This window comes from Ziziphus jujuba, chromosome 4, assembly GCF_031755915.1.
Source record: "Ziziphus jujuba cultivar Dongzao chromosome 4, ASM3175591v1".
In the NCBI taxonomy this organism is placed as follows: Eukaryota; Viridiplantae; Streptophyta; class Magnoliopsida; order Rosales; family Rhamnaceae; genus Ziziphus; species Ziziphus jujuba.
In genome coordinates this window covers 685,611-705,572 of record NC_083382.1, presented here as the reverse complement: position 1 = coordinate 705,572, position 19,962 = coordinate 685,611, and the positions used below count along the sequence as shown (strand labels likewise).

The following is a 19,962-nucleotide window of genomic DNA, read 5'->3' as shown; positions in this document are numbered from 1 at the left end:
TATTGTAATTATTATTAAAAAAATTTCTTACTTACCAAATATATTCTAATTTAATAATACATGTTAATTTATGATCAAAAAATATAATACATGTTAAAAAAATATGACACATGTTAATGTTGCGATGCTTGTTATAACATAGGTTTACAAATAGAAGCCCCTTTTTCTTTTTATTAACAGGTTAACAACATCAGCCATTTAATCAAATGATTGACGGCCCAGCTGACACTCTGCAAATTATCATTCGAATTTTTAACTGTGTTGGTTTACTTTTAGGTAAAAATTTCCGTTTAACCCAGTTCCTTTCCCATTGTCCTCGTCTAAATGCATGCCAAATTGCTGGACAAAGACTAGATGACCGCGTGCTGATTCATAGGGTAGTACCCAAACCTTTGAAACGCTTCTCCTAACATCAAAAGATATAAATATACCCTTAAAAAAACCAAAAGATAAAAAGTGAGGTGATTTCAATTTTGACTTGGACCATATAAATTGTTTCAAGCCAGAGAATGCTAGTCAAAAGTAATATTTTTATGAAAGGAACTCAAGTTTAAATACCCTTTCTCAGTGTCTACCAAAATAGATTACAACTGCACCTTGCAATGGGTCACCCATCTGATCTGATCTGGCATTCTGTTCAAAATCTTTTAAACTTTGGTTAAATAAATACTTCCAACTCTCAAATTCCTGGGTTCCAATCTCTTACTACCATCTAGCCTCTAAATTAAAACTTTCATATGTACAGGTAGAAGAATATCAGGTAAAACTGAAGAAGAAGAACATAATTTCCTTTCCCAAGAGACAAGCATCAAACACAAGTTCATTCATTCCAAGGACTTTAGAAGCCTAAACAATGCAGCTGCTTCTCTAATCCGTGAGAACTCAATGCAGAAAGCTTGAACTTCGATGAAAAGATCCTTGACTGCAAACAAAACAACCACCAACATTTAACTACAAGTGAAAAAACTGTCAGCTATTTAAATTCATCACCTCATTTAAATATATGTACTAACTGCATAAAATGACAGACAGCAGAATTTTTATTTTATTTTTTTTTTTTTTGGGGGCAAACAAAGTCAGCAGAATTAATCAATAATCGGTACTGGTGGTGTATAAAATATACTACTACATGATCAAACTTGCAAGCTGATACTCTTAGATAAAACTACTCTGAAATAGTACGCTGTCTGCATATTAATTAGAATAATACATGATCAAACTAGTCAAGATAAAAAAGTGTAGTTCAAACAGCAAATACAAAGAGTTACTCACCATTAATAATGTTATTTCGGATAAGGCTTTGCAAAAAAACACATACAAGCCTTACAAGTCTGTTCTGCATGTACTTGTCCTGCGGGGAAACAGATTCTCAAATTGAAGTCCATACATAAAGTCAATATGAAACACCGTGATACATCATTCACACCTACCCACCCAACTCTGATTGCATGCATAAGAGTTGTGCTTTTTTTGGGACAAATTATTTATTTTACTATTATAATTATATTAATGGTCCAATAAGTTCATTTTTTGTTATTTGCACGAGTAATTACCCATCAAGATACCAAATTTTTGGACTCACCATGGAAAAGCCAGCATACCTCAAAATTAGGCATTTGGATGAACAGGTACTTAGGCATGCATTTAACCCAGTACTTAGGCACCCATCCAACCCAATACTGGTACCTAACACTAGTCTATCTGACATGGATCAGCACTTAAATGCTAAATTCAACTTTGTATTATAATTTTACATTTCCACAGAGAATGCTGATCATATCATAGAATTAAAGCTCAAACAAGAAATGGATAATGTTATACAATACTTTCTAATTCTAACAAGACGGAAAAATGTACCTTGATGTTCTCGCATGATGATATACAATTAGTTATGTACATTCGTATGAACTCAGAGGGAAGTTCAACTGCTGTTGTAAGCCTATTGACAACTTCCATTGAATGAAGACTCATGTCCATATTGACAAGAACTGTAAAATAACTGTGTTTAAAAAGAAAAGCAGGACAGTTTACAATGTCAATCTGTGTACCACCTAATTGGAAATAAGATAGAAAGTAAACTGCAATACCAAATACATACTCTGGAATGTCAGGGGAATTTATCAACTTAGTAAGAACATCAACCGCAATAAGGGGATTATTTTCCACCAATTCCTGAAAACAAGATAAAGAAACACATTTAGGATGAATGATGCATCCAAAGGTTGCATATGAACAGTTAGATCAGGTAAACACATACAGGTAGCTTTCTTGGTGTCAGCCCACAATGATATACAAGTTTTGGATCATTAGCCAACTCCCTCAAGACTTGCTGGACAACGAAAGGGCAAGCATTTGGTCATCTCTTGCTTCAAAATAACTGACGTAACCCAATATAAAATAATAATAACTTAATTCCCAATTGTTCTTTGAAATAAATGTCAACCGTGAACAAGCCACCCACAAAATCTACTTCTCGCAGAAAATTAGATTTGAATGTAATCTTAAACACGAAGGAACATAAACAGATCTCTAAGCCATCAACAAAATCTACTTCTCATTGATAATTAGATTTCTATAATCATCTACATTCAGAACATTAATACACGTAAAAAATACAATAACGTATATCAGAGCCAATTTCATATTGCTCAAAACGGACACTTTAATTACAATAGGTCATCCAAATTCCAAAGGTGATAATCAACAAACCCATAACCCCTCCCTCTCTCTTCTCTTCTGTTCCTTCTATCTTATAACGACTAGTGTATTTAAAATATAAAGGGATGTGATATCACTAGCAGGAGAATTCTAATTCATTCATCTACATATGTATATAGACACTTTAATCACAATACTTCATCCAAATGCCAAAGGTGATAATCAGCAAACCCACTCCCCCTCCCTCTCTCCTCTTTTGTTCCTTCTATATTAATTACAAGCATATTTAATATGCAAAGGGATATGACATCACTAGCAGGGGAATTCCAATTCATTCATGGACAAATGTATAGAAAAGCATAGAGAAACATTTCCGATCTATATAGAAACCTTACTAATATTTTTGAATCCAATGACAGAAGGTGGTCACTTCAAATGTTTATGTGTCATGGAAGGCATACTGTAACTCAGGATAGGTGAGACATAGCATTCAGGAATATAAAAGAACCATAGAGACAACCAAATAACAACTCATACACCTAATTTAAAAACAACCCCCAGTTTTCTACATGGAAAATTTAAAATATACAATACATACAGACACAAACTCATGAGAGTGTGTGTGTGTGTGTGTGTGTGTGTGTGTGTGTGTAGATCATATACCACATACATTAGCAGAACCAAGTATAATATCAGCACCTCTTGTTGTGCTGGTGCTAGTGGTCCCTTCAAAGCTTTTGTAATTAAGTCCCTTACTGCTGTCCCTCTGCTAGTATCAACACACATACCATAGTCCCATAGAAGGTCATGATTGTCACCAGGATTGAGCCACACAAGCTGGAATTGGCTTTGTAAGCATTAATGAACTCAAGTAAGCCTAACAGAGTGGTTTAAAAATAGGTTTTTATAATAACTTACTTCACCATCCTGAACTGGTAGTCTTGGTGGAATAGGCCTGCTCCACTGTGGACCTAACCCTTCCAGTGACAAACTTGACAGCAGAGCAATCAGAGTCTCATCTCTATCTCCAGTTCCAATTTTAGGTTTAGCTCCATGTTGCAGATCAAGCCTAAAACAGATCCTTAATGTATAAGTGGGAAACGCAAAGCAACTTAAAAACAGAAATACTGATAATATGGCTGCCCAAGTTTCCTCGTATAAAGCTTTCAATTAGAACAAAAGGCAAAAAGCAAGCGGAAAAACAAAAGATTAGATGATTATGCCAAGGACTCTACTCTGATGAGTTAGGATCACAACCACGGGGCACATCAGGATCTGGCACTACATTTTTGACTGAACCATCCTTAAATGGACAATTATATGGTTCTGGATGAACTTTATCACAATACTGCTGCTTCAACTGTTCTAGTTGAGGGAAGGCCTGACAGCAAGAAACATTGAAAAATTAAAATAATAAGAGTCAAGAAGTAAGGTAACATATAATCATGAGCAAAGTTACATACAGACAATTGTATCTACACATACATGTAGTGAAGGATCAAAACTTTCGATGTAATCTTCAGCAGACTGTTTAAGAATCTGCACCAAAGAAACTTCACTTTAAGTATTACTGATAACAAATATCATATTACAATAGCAACTTAGCTTCACTGTCAACTCTGGTATGATTTCTAGGTAGGAAAAATAAAAACGCCTTTAGAGAGAGAGAGAGAGAGAGAGAGGAGAATTCCTGTCACAAAACTAGGGGAATTTGGTAGAACTAGTATTCATAAATCATAGATAGCAGCTAAGTTATCCTTGACCTTAAATAGCACTAAAACCACAGAGAAGCCAATCTTATAATAATGATAGTTATTAAACCATTGACCATTTGTCTCCGGTTTAGGCTTATGCTAACATGCTTCAATGCTTCCATATAATTCTCAACCTTCGTAACCAAAAACCATAAGAATAACTTTCATACAACTGAATAGACATTATAATTCAATTGTACAGGAAAGGGCAAAAAAAATAATAATAATAAAAAATAAAAAAAAATAGAACCTCTTTTCCATCACTAGAGCCATCAAAACCTAATAGCTGGAGAAGAAATGCCCTCTCATATTTTTCAGCATCATCATTAGATGCAGCCTGTAACCCAAAATGTAAAATTCACATAAACAGTTGGCAAAAGATATAGTATTACTATATCATCTTTTCTTTATCAAGAACGTGGGCATAAAATATGTGCAACAAAACAAAGGATTCATTAACATCAAAAGGAGCATTAATTAAGAAGGGATATCAAGCAAATTTATGTGGAAAGGAGTCACTAACTTCTTGTCCATATTCAAAGGATACAATCCACTTGTGCAACCGTTGTTTGCATTTGGTGACATAATCATCAGCTCAATAAAAAATATTCAAATGAAATTTAATTGAAAAATTAAACAAAAAGAGTAAATCACAAGCTTATCATCAGAATATTTCTGCCTTCTATATACTCCTAAAGCTCATTATCATTCTGTAATACATTTAGCAAGATCTGAAATCCAAATACATAACTACATATTCAAAATCCATAGACAAAACCATCCAAGAATAAAACATGGTTTCTTTTATTAATTTCATTTATTAAATTACCTTTTTAGCATATTTTACATTTTGGCTGTGTCAGAATCAGATTCACTGGTTGCATAGCCACTCAGGAAAGACCCTAGGGGTAATTATAATTAATTCACAAGGTGACTGGGTGTGAACATCTTGCAAAAGGCATTGAGTCTTTTTTTTCTTTTTTTTTTCAAACCAATAATGGAACTGTATTTTTCCTTTGCTTTGGGATTCTTGGTCCATGATAGAATGAGAACGTTCATAACTTGGTATGTATGGGCAAACACAGGGTAAAATATCAGATTAAATATACTATTGGCATAACTGTAGACAAAGGGGACAAAAAACAATCCAGAAATGTGTAAAAAAAAAAGTCATATATTACCATTATTTACTTTGAAGCAAAGAAAGTTGAAGATTGAGGATAAATTTGATAACATGGGGAAACAAATTTAAGGAAAAGATATTTGAAGAAAAACCACGCACCAATGGTTAAAACTTACAAATTCTCCAAAATCATAATGTATTTCCATTAGTTAGCCACTTGATAAAGTTGAGAAAACCTTTTTTTGGATTACAACGAGATGCAGCCATATTTAAAGTTCCAACATTATACTTTTATACCGATAAAGTTCCATGTACACATGACCAAAAAAAAAGCAAAAAAACAAAAAAAAAAAAGAAGAAGAAGAAGAAGATGATAATCTAACTCTTTCAAACTGAATGACACCAAGTTAGCCTCAAACATGCATCACATTGACAATTCAGAAACTGACTCATTTGGACCATTTGTTGCAGAAGACTGAAGCAAGCACTAACAAATAATCAGATAGAGCATTTGACAATTTTGCAATGCTTACAGTTATGATTAGAGTTATGAACGGATTTGCAGAAGATTTCTGGGAAGAATATGCCTGATGAAGAATGGAGAATGCAATCAACCGTTGAGCGGATTTAAGCATCTTCTTGTCCTGTGTAATGACATCTATCACTCAGCAAATTATGCCATCGGGCATTTATTATAAACCAATAAGAAGTACAATGTTACAAATTCATGAGAAAATAAAAATCAACATAAATTTAGGTGCTACCCCTTGAAAGGAACATATAAAATAGATGCACCTTACAACAAAAGCAAAAGTTTTTAAACAAATTAACAGCATCAAATTCTAAAATGGGAAAAGGAATTGACAGAAATTGTAAACCAAATGAACAATGCTTCAGAGAACTGGCATAGCTAGCTTAAACCATTCACCTAAACATATGAATATGAATATGAACAAGTAGTAGAAAATTATCTAAATAGCTGCGGTGGGTTTTTTTTTCAGCTAAATTAAACTGATAAAAATTCTTAACACAATCTCATTTGTTCTTGCATATAAAATTCCAAGAAAGCGCCAAGTAGAAATCATTTTGACATCCATCTCCTAATTGTCCAAAGCTAAATCATCCTAGTGCTCAAGTCCACGGCCCTAGAAAAAAAGCCACCTCAATAGGAGTTTTAGAGAGCCAAACTTCCGATGGGGAAATCTTCCACTTGTGATAATGTGCAGTTAGAGTAGTTTCTTAAGAGCCCTCTTTGAACATAGATACAACATATGCACATTGAAGATTTGGAGAATGTCTCTAATCATCTTGTTGTGAATTGTATTCGTTTAGAAAGTTCTTATAAATAGGATTTACTTGTTGAATTCTAAATGCAAATAAGAAATAAGAAGGCAGGGATTTGAGATTGTTTAAAAATAACCCTTTCCCAAGTATCAAAAGCTACCTAACTATATTGAAATTCTAAAGAATTTCCTGATCATTTTGTAGGTCTTTCTTTATGTATATTCCTATATCTACTCAAGCATTCTTATACAGCGTTTCCAGTGGCCATAATGGTAACTAAACTCAAGTAACTCTAATACAACAAAAACAAAAACAAAAAACAAAAAAAGTATATGCAGCACGGTTAGAATTCCCACTTTAGAGAAAGAGGAAAACCCTAAAACCAATAGTTAGAATTCCACCAAAAAACCCTACAGAAATTTACAAGGTCCAAGCAAAAAACAAATAGGTATATATATATATATATATATAGAAAGAGAGAGAGCTAAGTGAATTTGATTGCCTGTAAGAGCGTGCAGAGGGAGAAGCAAGCAATGAATTGGCGTTGAGAGTGGGAGAAGGCGGAGTTGAAGTCTGAAAAGATGTCAATGAGTGGGCGTTGATTGGCTTTGAGGAGTGAGAAGAGAGTCTTGGATTCATCGGCGCTGAGCACCATCATATTCCGATTCGTATTCATCTTCCTCTTCTTCTCTTTCCCTCTTCGGTCTCTGCCTCTGCTTCGCTAACTCAACACCTCTTTCTTCCTCCCCTCTCCCTTCAAATTAGATTTATAGGCAGAGATCTCGTATCTCTTACCCAATTACACGCTTCCACGTACGCACTCCCTTCAATCCTTTTTCTTTCTCTTCCCCTCAAGACTCTGTCCCCTGAAAAAAAACCAAACATATATCCAATTACTTATTACCATATATCAAAATAACGTGTAAATTTGTTCTGCATTGATTTTGATTTTCTATTTTTGTAAATATTTTGTTATAAAAATAATCACCATTTTTATTTTATTTTTACAAATTTATTGGTTTGTATGATTTTTTACTCAACATATTTATATTTATTTAGTTTATATTCATTTTTTAGCTAATACAATATTAATAAGGTTTACTAAGTTGTGTTATGAGGAAGTGATATGGCCAGAAGAAATGTTATTATTTTATTGCTGTTTTTTTTTTTTTTTTTTTTAAATAACATCCTAAGGTACATCCTATTGCAGTGTTGGACAAAAGCCAATTAGACCTTTCCCTCTGCACAAAACTCATACAATGACAAAGCATGTTTAAAAGCATTTTTAATGGTGTTTTTTTATTTAAAAAGCATAATTTTTAAAATAAAAGTATTTTGAAATATTTTAAAGAATAAATAGTAGGATTTTTTACCAACTCTAATGGTACTATGTATAGGTACTCCTTCTTTTGCATTTTCCTACAAAACAATTATGATTCACATTTTTTTTTCTCTGCATTAAAAGTAGTATATTAAAAAATTGAAATATGAAATTATAATTAGTAAATTAATTAAAATTGTGTCTATAAAATTATATATTAATAAATAAGTTCACTAAAACCTTTAGATATAAATAGTAGATTTGACATTTTACATTTAAAGAATCAAATATCATTTTTTATTTAAAATTTTCAATTTATAAAGTTTATTAAAATTATAAAAATGAAATAAAATTCTTTAAAATAGAAAAAGAAAATACATTTTAAAAAGTATATTAGAAATGCTTTCACATGAATATGACTATATATGATTGGTATCTCTACAGCCAAAAAGAGCAAGAAACATACCCTGTAGATCCTCGATAACCTTTGAATGTCTTCAAAAAGGAAAAAATTAAAACCATTAAAGCTACTCTAAAAGAAATTGCTAGTACGGTCACTTACCAACTGGTCCAACTCCCCAATCGTAAGTTTCATCCAACAAAAAGACAAAAAATAAAAATAAAAATAAAAAATAAAAAAAACTCATAAGTCTCGAATCCATGCCAAAAAGCGAACCTTTTCTAATCGCGGGGGGCTCAGTTGTTGGTTTACTATATTATATTGAGATTATATTAATTTTTTAATTAACAAAATAATAATATATTAGCGTCGTCACATCATTATTAATTTATTTGTGTAGTAAGTAAAATTGCATTTAAGCCCATAAAAGTTATTAAATCATTCAAATCTTAATCAGGAAGACATTCCAAAGAAAGAGAATGAAAACAAAGGCAAGAATTGGAAGATAAGAGGGTTTCATTTGATGTCAACCAAGTCGGATAAACAATTTGACAACCTATGCTTGTAGCACTGTTCAAAAAATAATAGCATACACTATCTTGCAAAAACACTTGCTAATTAAATCGGTAAACAAGATATAAAAAAATAAATTGTTCTAATAGTTGAAGATATCTATTTATATTTATAAAATTATAAATTCAAATCATAAAAATAAAAAAATTAGATAAATTATAAAAAAAAATAAAAAATAAATTGCTCATTAGTTTTGACTTTTGAGCGCAAATAAATAGGTAAAATTAGCTGGCTAGTCCTATATGTAAAAGCCATAATGAAGGTATAAATGTCAAACTGTAGGTTGAGAGTTGGAAGAGTCGAGAAATAAATATAATTGAAAAGAGAGGGCATGGCATCGTCCAAAAGCCACACAGATATATATATATATGAATCCAAATGGAAATGGAATATATGGAGTTGCAGTGTAACTGGCACTGCTAGGGCATGAATGAGAAAGCCAATCACTAATTTGTTTATATTCAATTTTATTTTAACCAAATTTCAGTTTTGCAGTTAAAAAAAAATTGTCCCCACATCCGGCTTGAGCCATCCATTCTATCTGTCTATCTAATAAGAGCATATGTCCTCCTCAACCTTAATTTAAATATTTAAATAAATTTTGCATTTCTCCAAGGCAACTGAATTTTACAATGTCGTCGTCGTCTGTGCCATCATCATCAAATTCAAAGCCTTGTCTCCCATGGCGGACTCGTCTCGCCGTGTCTTTCCTCTCTCTGCTCACCGACACTGCTCGCCGTCCCGACGGCACCATTAACCGCCGACTCCTCCGTCTACTCGACTTCAAATCCTCCCCGACCCCTACCTCCCCACTTCACGGCGTCACATCCCGCGACCACACCCTCGACCCCTCCCGCAACCTCTGGGTACGAGTCTTCGTCCCCCACTACTCTTCTTCCTCACAATCCCAATCCCAATCCCTCCCCGTCATCGTCTTCTTCCACGGCGGCGGCTTCACCTTCCTCGACCCCGCCTCCTTCGCCTACGACGCCGTCTGCCGCAAGTTCGCTCGCAAGATTCCCTCCATCGTCGTCTCCGTCAACTATCGCCTCTCCCCCGAACATCGCTATCCTTGTCAATACGACGACGGTTTCGACGTCCTCAAATACCTCGACCACAACGGCACTTCCCTCCTCCCGGAATTCGCCGATCTCTCCAAGTGCTTCCTCGCTGGAGACAGCGCCGGCGCCAACCTGGCACACCACGTGGCGGTGAGGGCGGCGGCGGAGCAGTTGATGAAAAGCCTGAAAGTGGTGGGGTTGGTATCCATACAGCCGTTCTTCGGAGGAGAGGAGAGGACGGAGTCGGAGATTCGGCTGGCGAAGGCGCCGCTGGTTTCGTTGGCGCGCACAGACTGGCTGTGGAAGGTGTTCTTGCCGGAGGGGTCCAACAGGGACCACCCGGCGTCCAACGTGAGCGGGCCAAATGCTGTTGATATATCGGGTTCTGGTGGGTATCCGGATACTCTGGTGTTCGTGGGAGGGTTGGATCCGCTGCAGGACTGGCAGAGGAGGTACTGGGAGTGGTTGACGAGATCCGGGGTCAAGGCGGAGCTGGTGGAGTATCCCAACATGATCCATGCATTTTATGTGTTTCCCGAATTGCCCCAGGCCCACCAACTAATTACGCAGGTCAAGCATTTCGTCAATGCAAAGTGTCATACTATTGATCCTTCTTAATCTTTATTATTATTATTATTAATTTGTTTTTACTTGTTTATTTTCCAAGTAGAATTAGCAGCTATTAGCTGGAAGCCTGAGGGATATCAATAATATTAAATTATCTTATATTATGAGCTTTGCAATCATAAAAAGAATATCATATATCAGCTTTGTATATGTAAATATGTAATTGTCTGTATTCGGTTTTTAAAAATTGAGCGAGGTAGGTAATGTGCTCCGCACATATCCAAAGTAGTAATAGTGTGATTAAACGTTCTTGTCAGTATAAAGACAGTTTCATCATTCTGTCTCTCTTTTATTCTTTTATTTGTTTATTTGTTTATTTGTTTATTATTATTTTGGTTCTCTCTAATTTATCAAGCTAGTTTATCTTGATTATATTAGTATAGCTGGCGTTTCAAAATGAAAAATAAAGTTTATTTAAAATATTCAATTAGTAATGTCTAAATATATTGGAGAAAAAAATTAATCTATTCTATAAGAAAGAAATTGAGAGAAGACAATTTGGTTGGTTAAGTATCAATACAAAACACATTCGAACATCTTGCATTTTATAGCCATATAGTAGAAAACTCCTAACAATCAATTCTATTCGTAGCTGCAGCTAATCAAGGCACAGGTAAACGTAGAAATATATCTCTTTATAGCTGCATTTTTTTAATTTTATTTACCTTCATAAGATTTTTCCATTTCGAAATTTTGACTACCTAGAAAATATTATTCTATTAATATAATAAATTTATAAAAATAAATAATGATATGGGTTACAAAGGATTAAGATGAAACCAATAAATGAAGTGTTGCAAAATAAGGTTTGCATGAACCAAAGGTTAAAATAGCTATAATCATTTTCATACTTCTTGTTGTAGCTTCTTAATTTTGATGGATTTGGAAGGGATTAAACATTCGTCCAATTTTCCTTTTCCAACAAACTCTCCTACCAACTAAAAATATTTATCACCTATTTTTATTTTTCTTCAAAATTTTTATACTTTCTATTCCTAAATTCATGTTATATTTTGTCCTTAAATCCCACCAATCTCCATCCTTAAGACAAGGTGAGTCCTACATGTGCAAACTAAATAAAAATAATAACAGTAATAAGTGTCACAATAATAATTATATGCATGTATCACCAACGATGCACCATTGTTTCAACTTTTAAGAAGTCTCCCACCAATATTGCCGAAGAAAAAAAAAAAAAAAACAATTCTTTCATCAAAGCGTTAATCATATATCAACATTAACAAAAGTCTAATCAAATAATTTTTATAACTTTCTACTATTTTGATTTTACATATGCATGTCTATTAAAACCAAAGTCCATAAAAATTAGGCAATAAACATCTAAATGAAGTATAATCATTTTTGAAAATAAAAAGACAAAGAAGGTCAATGCCATCATCTGTATTCTATCTTATATGAATAAGAGCTAAATGACATAGTTTTTGACATAGCCATGAAATGATAGCCTTTCCAATGACGAAGAAACAAATATCTTAAATAAACAATTAAAGGAAAAATAAAATAAAATTCTATCAAAAAGCTTCTTGTTCTTGAGATAAAACACGTTGATCTGAAATCAAATTGGGCTTTCCCATCATAACCATTCATTTGAGAAGGAATTCATGGCAATTCTACGCCGGACCCATCCTCCTTCCTCCTCCTTTGACTTGGATGACAAATTATTAAAAATAAATAAAGAGAGAAAAACCCGTCAAAAAATTTGTCAAGGGAAAAATTAAAGAGGACACTGATAGAAAGATGATTGAGGATTGCGGCCTCTGCTTCTCCCACTGGGTTATGTTACTCATTATGCTTACTGTAATATTTTAAATACATGCCCATGGACTCTGTGAGTTGATCTTGGGTTTTATGAATTGTTAAACTGCATTGAATGGCTCAATGCATGAAATTGTATGTACTAAATCTAGCACGTGGGTATCAACAAACGAGCACCTCCTAGCTTATCCCAATACAAAACATCAATCACATCAGCTGGGAATGCGCAATTACCATCAAAACACACAGTTCTGCTAAACATTAATTCTCATCAGCTGGGAAGACATTAATGTCTTCTTGGCCACCAAATCTGCCAGACCATTAAATAACCTAGCACTCCGTTGCAGGATCCATCACTTAAGGGCCTGAACCTGTATTTCTTTTAATCTTTAGAATTATAATCATGGTACTCCACTTTCCAGGCTCTCAAATCAGAATTTTCCAGGCTCTCAAATCAGAATTTTATTTCCCTTAACAACCTCCTTTGCATTAGACGGCCAAATTAAATTGTTCCACCGGTTTTATTGCTAATGAACCCAGGAAGGCAAAAAGAACAATTAACTTATAAAGTCAGTCTTTCTACAATGTAGCATTACAAACCTCCTTCTCTTCCAAAATCGAAAAGACACAAGATTTCCAATAATGTATAATTAGCAAACAGATGCTTGGATGCAGCAACAGCAAGGAGAGAAGAAAAGAACAAAAAGAGAAGAAATAGAAGTATGCAAAACACATATCGGTGAAGCCTTAGAGTCACCGATGGATAAAGCAGCAAGAAAAAGAAGTGTATGAAAGAATGAGATACATATATGGTTCAAAGTCGGTGCAAATCACATCTTCAATTTCAGTGTAGACTATGATAAAAAATAAAAAATAAAAAATAAATTACAATGTAGTCTTAACTCTCTATGTGCAAGCATGAAATACAGAGAAAAACTTCTGAAGCTAACTGCCACCTAATGCCACCTATCCAAACGCCATATTTTCAAGGAGGTATCCTAAAATATTATTTCACCCTCACTTTTGGAATATATTACAGGACCACCATTAAAGGTTAAAAAATGTATATAAATATATATATATATATATATTTATATTATATTGTAGTACGGAGAATTGGATTTATATATATGTTTAATAAAAAGAAAGAGAGAAAAAAAAAAAAAAAAAGAAGTAAAAGGATCTGTTCGTATATTTGTATATGGTTGCTTAATTTTGTATTGTTCCGTAGAATTAATTAAAAGTGATACATGGAGGCGAAGGTGGGTGACCTACTAAAACTCCATTACTAAATGTGTTACTGTTTTTAGGTGGATGAGAGATTGAGATCCATAGCCACACCTCGGCCTCCAATATATTTTCAAACGTCAAAGTAACTTGACTATAAACTTACAAGGGAATTAAAAATTCAACCAACGACTATTCTACGCATTCAGACAATGTATTTCAATGCATTTTCAATAGCAAATTATATTTTATTATTGGCATTTACAAAGGATGACATTGGTAAATCCTTGATAAATATCAACTTCATTACTAATTTTTGATATAATCCTTGATAAATATCAACTTCAATTAAAATAAAAATAATATTAACTAATTCATTAAGTGACATGAGACTATCATACTTTATGAAAGTGGATCCAATGATAAATTTTACCAATCACAAATTTGGTTTCAATTTTGACACAATAAATGACCTCAGCAAGATTTATCATTTGTCATCAATGATGCAAAAGGTGCTTATATATTATATAACACATCATTGGAGATTAGGTAATAAAAAAAAAATCAACAAATTTTAACGTAATCTGTATTATCCTTACCTTAATAATTGAATATGTATCTTACAAAGTGCCAATGTATATTATCCCCTGTTACAACCCGGCCCCTTGTTTTTTGGTTAATTATACAATCCCTTGTTATCCCTTTGCAAAACTTCTATAAACCTCTTTCAGCAAAAAAAATTCTATAAACCTCTATGCTAACTGTTTTAGTGTAAAAAATAAAAAATAAAAAATAAAAAAACTTCTATAATAATTGATAAAAAAATAAAAATTATCAAGGTTAGAATTATAAAAATAGCTACCAATTTATGTACTAAATTATATGATGAATAATATATAAATATTTAATTAATTTATTTTTTAAATTTATTTACTTATTTAAAAATTTATTTTAGATTATATAAATATATTATTTAATAAATAAATTTAATAAATATTTTAATAGATTAAGTTATATATCTATAACTATATATTAAAAAAGCAGGATGTACACTACTGTTATAAATTTTCGAGCCCTCTAAAATTATCGAAATACCCATCACTTGTGTATTTGCATTATTCACTGCTCTCTCTCTCTCTCTCTCTCTCTCTCTCTCTCTCTCTCTCTCTCGCTTGAGGTATATGTCATCTGTGAAAACGAACTCTCTCTTAATTGGGATAATTGGGATGTGTGCTTCTCTATGAAATGAAGAAAAAGTCTCCTACACCATACACACACACTCTATCTCTCTTTTTTATTCCGATAATACTGTATATAATAGGACTCTCCTTTATGCTTTGTTTTAATTTTATCACTCTGTCTTTTTTCATTTCTGATTTATATTTCATATTATTTTGAAAAAAAAAAAAAAAGGTTAGAATGGGCATTTGATTTTCTTGAGTGCATTATTTTGCTCATTTAATCATACTAAAAACATGGGACACTGTAATGTACCTCTCACCACTAAATTAACATGACAAATTAATAGCTTTAAACACTATTGAATCTTTAATAAAGTGCTAATAGTTATTCAATTTCTAACAATTACTTAGCATATATAAACGTCCATAAGTGCCATAAAAAAAAGGGGAAAAATTACTTTAAGTTACAATACCCAAAAAAATAAAATGAAGAAACACAAAGATTTGGTGAAAATAGAAAAATAGTTCTGTTAAAGAAAGAAAGAAAGTATTGATAATAGAACTATTGAAGGCTACGGAAGTAAAAAATAAATAAATAAAGAGATAAGACCGGCTTACAAAAGGAAGGCCGAACAAGGTATGGCTTCTGCTGAGATTGGTCCACCTGCCACCAGGATGACTTTTTAGAATTAGACTTGTACTCTCAGTATGGTTGGAATCTGATTTTTGCGTATGGCTATCAGAAGGCCATACTTGGCTGATTTTTGGGGATTTTTCTGTCCTCTCAATGGTTTAGTTTGAATTTTTTTTTTTTTTTTCTCAAGGTCCTTTTTCATTTTTTGATAATTAATCTCTGTTTCATCTTCTATACACACACATATATTGAAATTGATTGTTGTGCTCAACCATATTTGGTCATTTTGAGGAGTAGTTCTAATAAAACGAGTGTAATGGGCATTGCATTACCACATATGTATAGGTATTCTTCCTTTTGATTTTTGATTTTTGATTTTTTTTTTTTTTGCCTTTTTGGCAAAGTTTGTTACGACATTGATATTATCCTGGAAAATATGATGGTTCTGAATTTGTTGATAATGTTAAGGAATACTTGTTTTCTGTTGGGGAAGAGACACAAGGAACTGCTGTGCTGTTATTCCAAGGTTTGTGCTTTTCTTTCTTTTTTGTTTTTTTGTTGAAAATAAAATTTTATATATATATATATATATATATATATTGGATTGATTTTGTGATCTTCATGTGTGAAGAGTGTGGTGATGAAAGCCGCATTCCTAAAACGGTATTGAGAAGTGTAATTTTATTTATTCACTTGTTTAATAGAATGGTGCATATATATATATATATATATATATTTTTTTTTTTTTTTTGGGAGCATTTTGATTCTCTGATAATTGAAGTTTACTTCTGTCCAACTACAAAAATTCAGCACAGCAGTAGATGAATATAGAAAGGATCTAACAATTGACAGGTAGGTTTTGAAATGGGATTTGAGTTGGCGAAATAGGACAACCGAAAATCACTTCCAAAATGCTAAGAAAAAGATGATGACCATTGCTTTTAGCATCAATCATAGTCCTCTAAATATCAACCAAGAAGAATCTCTGCAACTTCTTCAATTAAATGTTCTGTCGGAAGTTATTGATTTTTCCCTACTTTGCGTTTCTTTCTTCTTGGTTGGAACCCGTGATTTTCAGTATTAATTAGGACTAAATTTTGATGAGAAACCATTTCTTTTAGTCTAAAGGAAAAATTTCAACTATTTTTTAAAACTCCCATATCTTTATGATTTTGAAAGCCTTTTAGTTTCGTTTTTGAAATAACGATTCTTTTTTACTGGAAAAGTAATACTATAAATTTGTCAAAAACGAAACTAAAAGTTTAATTACAAACTACCACTACCACCGTGATTTTGAAAGCCCTGCATCTGTTGCTGCTGTCTGCTAAGTTTGCCAAGGGGCTATTGGAGAATTAAGCATAGACAGCTAGGTGAGTAGTCCATTGCTTATATCTTTTTATTTGAGTGTGAAACATATTTCATAATGTGTTGCTATTGTTGTGAGAAGTTCATTCACCATGTCCTATTTTGTATCTTTTTGTTTTTTTTTTTTTTTTTTCTCGTATAATTTCTTCCTCCTCTTTTTCTGTTTTATTGTCATTTTATTTTCATTTTCTTTTCCTTCTTAGTGCTGTATATTAAGCAAGCATAAAGCATGCTGGGTAGTAATATCAACCAAAAATTTTTTTTTTCTTGGTATTTTAAAATATTCTCTTGACTTTTTTGACCCTTCTACAAAAGAAATTTGCATTTTTTAAGTTAAATAAATTATTATTTTCAATTCTATAAGTGTTAATTAGATTTCAAAAATCTGTAACATGAAGAGGTGCTTGGATGAAGTATTTCTAAAATAAATTTGGAATTTTTGACACTACTCATGAAGTAGTGCAAGTTAGTACTTTTTGTTTAAAATTATGCTTGAAGGATCGGGGTTTAAATAATGAGTGGAAGGATTTATAAAATAGTTTAATTAAATTTAATTTTTGAAATTAGATTTGTCAAAATAAGGCTCAAAAATAGTGAATTAGATTTTTTGTTATCGTTGAAGCTCTAACAACAATTGTTAGATTATTATGTTCCATTTGTTGACGTTTGGTTATTTGAACAGAATGAGAGATGCTGATCAAGCAAAGGAACGAGACAAGCGAGGGTGGTTGTTTATCACAAAAAAAAAAAAAAAAAAAAAAAAAAAAAAAAAGAGACAAGCGAGGGTGGTTCATCGCATGATCAAAAATGCATAATTTTAATTCATGTCAAATATTTTTATACGAAACAAGCTAGATGTAAACCAAGAATTGGTATTATGTTCTGTTTTTTGTTTTTGGTCTGTAAGGAAATACAATGTTCTTGACCAAAAAACAGAGAGCAGTACAATATTGTCTTAGTTGTCTAGAAATTCATTTAGAAATTATGTGAGGTTGCTAGCTCATCAACCGATACTGTCACCCAAAAAAAAAATCCATTCTATAGATATAAATTTTATTTGTGTCCGTACAATGAATTCTCTCACATTATTAGAAAATCTTGAGTTTAATAATTAATTTATTTGTCAAAGGAAATAGTAGAGTTGATTATGGAATTATATATTGGATTCTTAAATTAGTATGTATTTTGCTAATATAATTCACAGCGCATAAAAAATAAAATGAATTTGCATTGAGAAGTCCGTTGTTGTAGTATATTATTTCTTTTATAAAATTAGATGTTGTTATAGTAATTTTTTTTTTTTTAAATTGGACGAAATTATGATATTAAGAATTTTTATGAAATTGATTTTATTCTAATATTTACTTTAAAATTGTAAAATAAGGTTATTTCTAAATAATATGTGACAAACAATTTTTAAAATTTTATTTCTAAATTGAAATATGTGATGAACAAATATTTAAATTTTGAATTCAAGAAGTTATTTTCATTTTGTTGATAAAACAAATTAATCCTTTTCTTTTTAAAAAAATCACTAAGTTATGGAATTGATTTTATTTATTTATTTTTTTAAACTGATAGTTTACTTAAAAATTTATCATCTCGGATGGAAATAAAAAATTTGGCTATGTAAACATAACATTTTTTATGAACAAATATTTTCACCTCATATTTATTATTCCTTCATGCAACTTTTAAACATTTAACTCATTATATCATGGTCACGTGCAATAAAATTCGAAGTATGCTATTATAGGTATAGGTAAGGATGTTCAACCATTGAAGCTATCCATTTAGTTTACATGTTTCTTGCTTGATCCTCTTTTTATGTTTTGACGGCCTAAAGCTAATATACTATCGGTCTATATAATATCTACCATATATACTTCTTAGTCAATTTTTTTTTGAAAAAAATTATGTATATATATATATATATATTAAGATATACAAATAGAGTTGCTTATTCCCATCTCAATAGTCTCACTCATTATAGAAGAACGGACAAAATTATTTTATCCTGTTCCAAATAAAAATGTTTAAAATTTGTCAACAAAATAATAATAATAATATTAATACACACATAGTTTTGTACATATTAATTTCAATTCTTTATGCTATTTTTTTTTAGGTAAAATATTTTTGAAATTGATAGTATCATTTGTAATATCTTAGATATTTATTATAAGTTAATCTAATAAATTCTTAATTTTATACAAAACAAAAAAAATTAATAAAATAATATTAAACACTATTAAATAGTGGTCCACATGCAACGCATGTGGCCATACCTAATGTGTATATATATATATATATATATAGAATTGCTACAGAGTGAGAATATCCACACGTTATAGAATGAGAACTGTGAAAAGGAGACATGACGTTAATCTGCAAAGATTTTCTTTGTGAGATTCATGAAACGGTGCGTGGCATCCATTTTCAACCCAAAAAAAAAAAAAAAAAAACACCACAAAATTGCATACTTCTTTTCTTGGAGTCAAGATTAACTGGTTATTCACAAAAGTAAGAATGCATAAGCTATCCAGTAACATAAACTTCCCTCCCCCCCCCCAAAATTTGTTTTTTTTTAAAAAAAAAAAGAGAAAAATATGAAAAAGTGTTGTAAATAAATTGCCCCAAAAAACAAAAAAATCATAAATAGAGCTTGCACTTTCTATAAAGATCAAAAGAGCACAAAACCAATATCAATTGTTTGCTTATACGCTAAGCATTTTTTCTTTTAGTATAACATCTGCATTTAATCGGTTTGGTGATACCTAAAAATAATAATAATAATTTGAAAAATAAAAAAATAGAAATCCAACATCAAAATAGAAAAAAACACATGAAATTAACCTGCATCCATTTGTTTTTTTTTTTTTTTGTTGACAATAGTTGCCACACACCATTTCATTAACCTTACAAAAGAAGTCTCTACAGGTTAACGGTATGTCTCACTCTCACGGTTCTCATTTTAT

At 31.8% G+C, this 19,962-nt stretch overlaps 2 protein-coding genes and 1 long non-coding RNA gene across 4 annotated transcripts; 2 read left to right on the top strand and 1 right to left on the bottom strand.

Annotated features, from left to right (window-relative positions):
• Positions 1 to 510: 510 nt before the first annotated feature.
• On the bottom strand, positions 511 to 7,613 carry LOC107405673 (uncharacterized). 2 transcript variants are annotated; one of them, XM_016012759.4, is made up of 12 exons: positions 7,322 to 7,603; positions 6,069 to 6,179; positions 4,663 to 4,749; positions 4,144 to 4,197; positions 3,894 to 4,039; positions 3,577 to 3,727; positions 3,358 to 3,495; positions 2,258 to 2,329; positions 2,099 to 2,172; positions 1,858 to 1,999; positions 1,273 to 1,351; positions 511 to 922 (listed from the first exon to the last, which is right to left on the bottom strand). In XM_016012759.4, exons 1-12 carry the CDS (start codon positions 7,493 to 7,495, stop codon positions 825 to 827), a joined length of 1,326 nt encoding a protein of 441 aa, XP_015868245.2. In that variant the 5' UTR covers positions 7,496 to 7,603; the 3' UTR covers positions 511 to 824. The 2 variants fall into 2 exon arrangements, with proteins under 2 accessions (XP_015868245.2, XP_048327076.1); XM_048471119.2 differs by lacking the exon at positions 2,258 to 2,329 and having other exon boundaries at positions 7,322 to 7,613.
• Positions 7,614 to 9,505: 1,892 nt separating this feature from the next.
• LOC107415757 (probable carboxylesterase 18) lies at positions 9,506 to 11,101 on the top strand. The gene has a single exon (XM_016024146.4). The coding sequence runs from the start codon at positions 9,746 to 9,748 to the stop codon at positions 10,790 to 10,792; it is 1,047 nt and encodes a 348-aa protein (XP_015879632.3). The 5' UTR covers positions 9,506 to 9,745; the 3' UTR covers positions 10,793 to 11,101.
• Positions 11,102 to 15,616: 4,515 nt separating this feature from the next.
• On the top strand, positions 15,617 to 18,055 carry LOC112491311 (uncharacterized). Its single transcript, XR_009638803.1, has 3 exons — positions 15,617 to 15,964; positions 16,088 to 16,989; positions 17,667 to 18,055. It is a non-coding gene; the product is annotated as an uncharacterized LOC112491311 (long non-coding RNA).
• The last annotated feature ends 1,907 nt before the right edge of the window (positions 18,056 to 19,962 follow it).